The sequence below is a fragment of the Cucumis melo genome, chromosome 6, assembly GCF_025177605.1.
Source record: "Cucumis melo cultivar AY chromosome 6, USDA_Cmelo_AY_1.0, whole genome shotgun sequence".
Classification (NCBI taxonomy): domain Eukaryota; kingdom Viridiplantae; phylum Streptophyta; class Magnoliopsida; order Cucurbitales; family Cucurbitaceae; genus Cucumis; species Cucumis melo.
Genome location: NC_066862.1, coordinates 16,622,075 through 16,628,614, shown reverse-complemented (window position 1 = coordinate 16,628,614; position 6,540 = coordinate 16,622,075). Strand labels below are relative to the sequence as shown.

The 6,540-nt window shown below is 45.5% G+C and overlaps 1 protein-coding gene across 1 annotated transcript; it reads right to left on the bottom strand.

Moving 5' to 3' along the window:
* Positions 1 to 1,698: 1,698 nt before the first annotated feature.
* On the bottom strand, positions 1,699 to 6,152 carry LOC127149702 (uncharacterized). The gene is made up of 5 exons (XM_051085563.1): positions 5,794 to 6,152; positions 3,500 to 3,621; positions 3,326 to 3,401; positions 3,188 to 3,248; positions 1,699 to 2,031 (listed from the first exon to the last, which is right to left on the bottom strand). Exons 1-5 carry the CDS (start codon positions 6,150 to 6,152, stop codon positions 1,840 to 1,842), a joined length of 810 nt encoding a protein of 269 aa, XP_050941520.1. The 3' UTR covers positions 1,699 to 1,839.
* Between the last annotated feature and the right edge of the window lie 388 nt (positions 6,153 to 6,540).

Here is a 6,540-nt window from a genome sequence, read left to right as displayed (position 1 = left end):
TCCTGGGCAAGGGATAGCGGTTTTTGACTGTCACCTTGTTCAGCTCTCGATAGTCAATACAAAGGCGCATCGACCCATCCTTCTTCTTCACGAACAATACTGGGGCTCCCCAAGGTGACACACTGGGCCGGATGAAGCCTTTGTCCAGCAACTCCTGTAACTGGACCTTCAACTCTTTTAGCTCGGCTGGAGCCATTCTGTAAGGGGCCCTCGAGATAGGGGCAGTGCCCGGCTCTAACTCGATGGCGAAGTCTACTTCTCTGGGCGGCGGAAGTCCTGGGAGTTCGTCTGGGAAAACGTCGGGGTACTCCCTCACCACTGGTTCGGAAGATAGGGAAACTTCTGGCTCTCTAATATCCACTACGCTTGCCAAGATGCCCCAAGTACCCTGGCTGAGTAGTTTACTAGCCTTCATGGCTGAGATGACCTTGGGTATACATACCATGCCTGCCCCCCTGAATTTGAAACTAGCCCCGGAGGGAGGGTTGAAGATAACTTCCTTGCCAAAACAGTCTATATTTGCATGGTTGGCTGACAGCCAATCCATGCCTAGTATCACATCAAAATCCTGCATGTCTAACACTAGCAAGGTCACGTCTAACATACGATTCGCTATCTCTACCCGACATGCCTTTATTTGTTCTTTGGACAACAGGACCTCCCCAGATGGAGTAGAAACCGACAAAACACTACCCAAGGGTTCTACCTCCAAACCCACATGTTGAACGAAAACTGAGGATATAAACGAGTGGGATGACCCAGAGTCAAATAGCACAAAAGCATAATGCCCCAAAATTGGGAGCGTACCTGTCACCACTGTGCCAGCTCGCTCGGCCTCCTGCCGGGTAGTGGCGAAAACTCTCCCCTGCTGGGCCGCAGAAGGCTGGGGCGGTGTCGTCTCCAAGGGTTTCCGAGGACACACATCAGCAGTATGCCCCGGCTGTCTACATCTGAAACAGACTCCACTTCCAGCCAAACAACGACCTCCGTGGACTCTCCCACAGGTAGTACAAGCGGGTAGCTCTCTCAGCGTCCTCCCGGCTGCTGCCAGCTCCCGTCGGTGTCTCTGGAAAACACCTCCTGATCTCAGTGTTCGCTGCGGTGCTACGTCAGGCTGCGTCTCAACCTTTCTCTTTTGTCCCAAGGCTGACCCTCTGCCGGCAGCCTTAGACGAATCGGCTCTCTCAGGCAGGCTCAAATCCAGTGCTATACGTAGTGCATCAGCATGCGTGGCTGGGCGGAGAGCTCTGACAATGCCCTGAATGCCTAGCCTGAGTCCTCTAACGAATTTCTCCGTCCTGGCAGCCTCATCCCTTACCATATCGGGAGCAAAGCGGGACAGCATATCGAACTCGGCGTCGTACTGCTCCACCGTCATGTCGCCTTGCTCCAAGTTTAGGAACTCTTGCAGCTTGGCGTGCTTCACATTGGCAGAGAAGAACTTAGCATAGAAGTTCTCCTTGAACTGCTCCCAAGTTATCTTACTGACATCGCCCCCCAGCATTCTCTCAGCGGTCTCCCACCAGGCGGTGCCTCGGTCCTCCAAGAAGAAGACTGCACACTGCACCTTCTGGTCTTCTGGGCACTTCATGTACCGGAAAATAGTCTCTATGGACGTCAACCACATTTGGGCCTTTGTGGGGTTGTCCATAGATCCGTCAAAGGTCTTAGGATTATACTTCCTAAAGTCCCGTAAGTGTTTCGCCTCGGCCGACAGTTGAACTGGTACTGGTGGAGCTTCCTCAGGGGCTGGAGGAACAACGGCTTGGGCCTGAGCAGGGGCGGCCTGGTTCTGCTGGGCGGCCTGGTTCTGCTGGGCGGCCTGGTTCTGCTGGGCGGCTAGGAAAGGCGCCAAAGCAGCTTGCAGCATGTCCTGATAGCGCCGCTCCATCGCGGCGAGATCCGCCTGGGTGACCGGTGCATTTGGGTCGACTGCCGGTGCAGCAGGTGGCGCCTCCGGCTGGCCACGACCGGCACCTCTGCCTCCCCTACCACCTCCTCGGCGTGCACCTCTACGTGGCGGCATTCTCCCTAAAATTCACCAACAAACTTTTCACCACAAGAACTTAACGCCCTATCTCTAGATCTAGACTATTCAGGCAAAATCGTAATCTTAACATTAGCAAGGCTTTAGGCATACCTGGCGAGTGCTGAAGGACCGTATAGCCATAGGGTGAAGTAAAACCAAAACAAAATGACTTACATCGTAGGTCAGTCTACAGAACCTAAAACACTTGGCTCTGATACCAACTGTAACGACCCAACTCCTTATACTGAATCGAAGTCATTACTCAATATAGAACCAGTGGTTTAAGTCATAAAATTTATTAAAAAGCATACGGTTTAAGAAATTCCATTTGTGAAAAAGTTAAACAAGATAGCCATGCAAAAAGTGTAAATGCGTTCTGATGTCCTACTCGGGCCCTATCTACATAAAAGATGGCAAGTAATGAAAAGGTTTCAAACTCAATTACGAAAATCTAAAATAAGGATAAGCGGAAGCAGTAGTCCCTATGGCCCTCCACGGTCACTTCGGGTCGCTCGCCAGCTTGCCCTTGCCCTTGCCTCGTCCTCTACCTGAAAACATAAAATGAAGAGAGTGAGTAAAAAAAAAATACTCAGTAAGGGACCCACTACTGGTCCCACTAGGTGCCTGTTAGCTTCCTGTCAGAGTCCTGAAACTGGTACCCAATCTCTGGCACGTTCCCGAACACGTGCAACATGCGCTCCCGTAGGAACGTAGCTCTGGTCTTCGGTGCCCCGGGGGACACCTAGGACAGTCGGGATGCGAGGACCCCGTCGAGTCACTCGAGTCATATCTATCTCATGCTAGACTGGTGTCCCGTCGGACCACACAGTCCTCAATAGGTGGTGATCCCGTAGGACACCCATGCAGGTACGACTCTAACAGACTAAGCTAACAGGTACCCTACTTGCAGTATACATACACATGGCATCAGTATGAAACATATCACATAAATCATCTCTACACTCTCCATCTCGACATTCGCCGCATGGCCACAACAGCTCTCGCCAAACATGACGGGCTAAAGTCTAATCACATCATCAGTTATATCATGCTAACATTTATTTCAGGCATTGTACTGTTTAATTCATAACATGAGAGAAATTGGAGCATACATAGTCTCACACTTCTAAACATGAAGCCAGTAGTGGAATCTCTTACCTGGAGATTCACCCGACGAGTCCTAACCGCAAGACACGTGTGCTTTCCAAGCAACGGGATCCTAAATATTTAATAACGCCAAAGTCCGTAATTAGGTCACCAACGATTAACGGTTAAGACTACGTTGAAATAACTTACCCCAGAAAAGGTTGCAGTGGATGAGTCCCTACTGAAGAGAGTCTCTCGCCGCACCGGTCACTCGGTCCAAGACGCCCTTAGGAAAAATAACTTAACTTAGTCCTAAAATAATTTAATTTACGTCCGGACCAGGGAGTCTTACTGGGAAAATGCCACAATAATTAATTAAGTTACCAAAATGTAGGTGGATGGAGCCAAATTGGTCTTGGCGGCTCGGCTGGAAGAGGACAGGGACCGGCTCGGCTTGGCGCAGGCGCGGCTCGGCTTTGACACAGGGGTTCACGCGTGCGGCTCGGCTTGCAACAGGGGGAGACGCGGCTCGGCTACGCAGAAGCGCGCGGCGCGGCTTCACACGCGAACGCGGCTCGCACGCGGACGCGGCTCGCACGCGGAATCGGCTTCGGGTTAGGGCGCGCGGATGCGGAGCGGCTCCGGGTTCGGGTTCGACGGCTGGCGGCGCGCGAGGCTTAGCTGCTGGATTCCCGTCGGCGCGGCGGCTGGCTGACGAACGATCCGGCTGCGCTGCGTCGGATCTCAGCGGTGCGGCGTGGCTGAGCTATCCTCCTCCGATCGAAGCGGCGCGGCGAGTTCCGGCTTCGGCTTTCAGAAGCGGCGCGGTACTACGGCTGGCTGAGGGAGACGGCTTCGGCTTTTCCGCTTCCCGGCAGACGAGCGGCACGGCTGCGGCTTCGACTCCCGACTGAGACGTCGCGGCTCGGGGCTTCGATTCGGCGAGGGCGTCGGCTTACGGCTGCGTGGCTTCGGTTTGCTCGGCGTGCGGCGGCTTGGCGTGAACCGACCCTCGACGGCTGGGAGACTGGCGCGGCGGCCTGAGGCGGACGACAGGCGGCGGCGGCGGCGTGGTTGGGAGTTAGGGTTTCCTCTCCTTCTCTTTTCTTCTCTCTTTTTTTTTGAATTAAATTAGCACGGGTTCCAAGGCTCTTTAAATAAGAGAGAAACTAATTTCCTTTCTATTATTTTATTATTTATTTCCAAAAGTATCTCTCTTCTCTCTCTCTTCAATGAAACACCCTTGACCCTTTCCAAGCTTATAAATTAGTTGCTACTAATTAATTGATTAAATCCTCCTTTAATAAATAAAAAAAAAAAATAGAATAAATTCCAACCTTAGTTTAATAAGGGTTTCCCCCTATTAATTCCAGCAAGACAAAAGAAATAAAAAAAAAAAAAAAATAAAAGAAAAACGAAAAGAAAAGCTGGGCGTTACATTTTTATATTAATTCAAGTTTTGAGAGATGAAATGACATAAACATTCAACGGAAAATGAAACTTGAAAATAAAGATTTTGTATCGAAAAAGAGAAATAATGGTCATTACACTGAGCTACTAATTGTATTAAAAAAAACAGTCCGAAGATTTGAAATTTCGATCCAAATATCTAAATATATATCGACATAAGTTTTGAAAATTTATAGAAACCTAAGAAATTTCAAGGAATATTGAAATTCTACCTCCAATAAAATGTGGAGATTTTGACCAAAATTTTGAACAATGAATTACACACACCAAATAATATATTCAAATCGTTGTCCATTACAATTTTTTAAGAAAATCAGATTTATTTTTTGAGTGGGTTTGTTTATTTGATGATTGAGTTCAAAATATATTTTCAATTACATGTTTTAATTCTTTGTTAAATATGTTTTGAGTTTGACCATATTTCTTGAACTCTTGGGGCATTTTGTTCTATTATGGTTTTTTTTTTAAAAAAATTGGTTTTAACTTTTTTTGTTGACTTTTTTCTACAAAAAAAATTACATTTGTGTACTTTTCAATGTCTACTTCTAATTTTACCTATATATATGTATAGGGATCCCTAAGTTCTAATGTGAATGGGGTCATATTTTTTATAATTTAGTGCAAAATAAAATTCCAAATAATTTTTTTTTTTATTTTTTGTTGGAAAAGAAATAACAAAACAAGAAGTGAGCATGAATTCACATTCATTTCCTTTGAGATAGATTTTTCAAAAGTCAAAAATCCTACCCAAGAAAAGGAAAATATTTTATTATTAAAGATTTGAATGGTCACAACAAAATTTAGTGTTGTGATTTTTTTTTTTTAAAATCAAACCAATAAACACTTATTCTACCCCTACATTTTCTCCCTTTTTATCTATTTCCAAACAATATATTAAAAAACCAAACTAAGATGGATAAAAAACATACATAAAACCACTTAGACTGTAAGAAAACATATGAGAGTAAAATTCCATCCAATATATATATAGAGAGAGAGAGAGTAGAACAACACTGATTTATAATTAAACACAAAAGACATTGTTATTTTCAAATTAATTCATTCACAAACAAGTACCAAAACCAAATCCATCTTCCAACAAATGGACCAAATTAATTTAACTCAGACAATCCACACTTAACAACACATCCCACAAATTATAACCACAATTCATCTTCCTTTTATTCTACTCTTTTCCATTTCATTACCCACAGGGCACTCGTTTGTAGACATAACATTTTTCCTGTGGTGGCGTATCCCTTTTCTCGCCAAGACAACTGTCGTACCGCGGTGGTCGGCCACAGGATCCCCCTGAATTCTTGTTGGCTGTTCCGGTTTGTGGTGTTGTGTATTTATTGAAGTCTAACAGCATCCGTCCCATCTCCAATTCCATCATGATCAATTTGTAATCCGCGATATCGTCTCTGACAAGGTGGCATTTCTTTGAGTGGCTGTTGTTGCAAGAGGCGGAGGCAGTGGTGTCATTGACGGTGAAGCCGGAACGGATGAGGATGAGGAGGAGAAAAAGAATGATGGTCCCGATAGATGGTGTGGACAGTGCAGCCATGGTGTTTGAATTAAGAAGAAAGTCCAATGGAGAGGTGAACGAGTGCTGAAATGGTGAAGAGAGAGATGAAGTTTAATGGAAGATATTGAATTTTGGGGGGTCCTTGGTAGTTGAGAGACTTTGATGCTTGGATCCAATTTTATTTATTGATGCTGGAATATTAGATTTGATAGGAGGTGATTTTTTATTTTTCATTTTTTTTTCGAGTAAAAGGAAAAAGAGTCGCATGATGAGGATGATAATTCAATATTCAAGAGTTTATGTTGTTTGGCTTATTTATGTTATAAATGTTAGAATAACCAATTGTACCTCCCTCTTGTGTGAATCTATAATAAAAATTCATCAAGTAGGAATAACATTAACAATTAAGCATAAGAGAAACAATTTT

What these genes read in the sequence shown, in the direction of transcription:
- LOC127149702 (XM_051085563.1), bottom strand. Translation starts at nt 6,152, where the DNA reads ATGGCTGCACTGTCCACACCATCTATCGGGACCATCATTCTTTTTCTC. An exon ending in CTCCATCCACCTACATTTTG is followed by an intron (nt 3,402 to 3,499) that starts GTAACTTAATTA and finishes ATTTTTCCTAAG; the next exon opens with GGCGTCTTGGACCGAGTGAC. An exon ending in CCACTGCAACCTTTTCTGGG is followed by an intron (nt 3,249 to 3,325) that starts GTAAGTTATTTC and finishes TTAAATATTTAG; the next exon opens with GATCCCGTTGCTTGGAAAGC.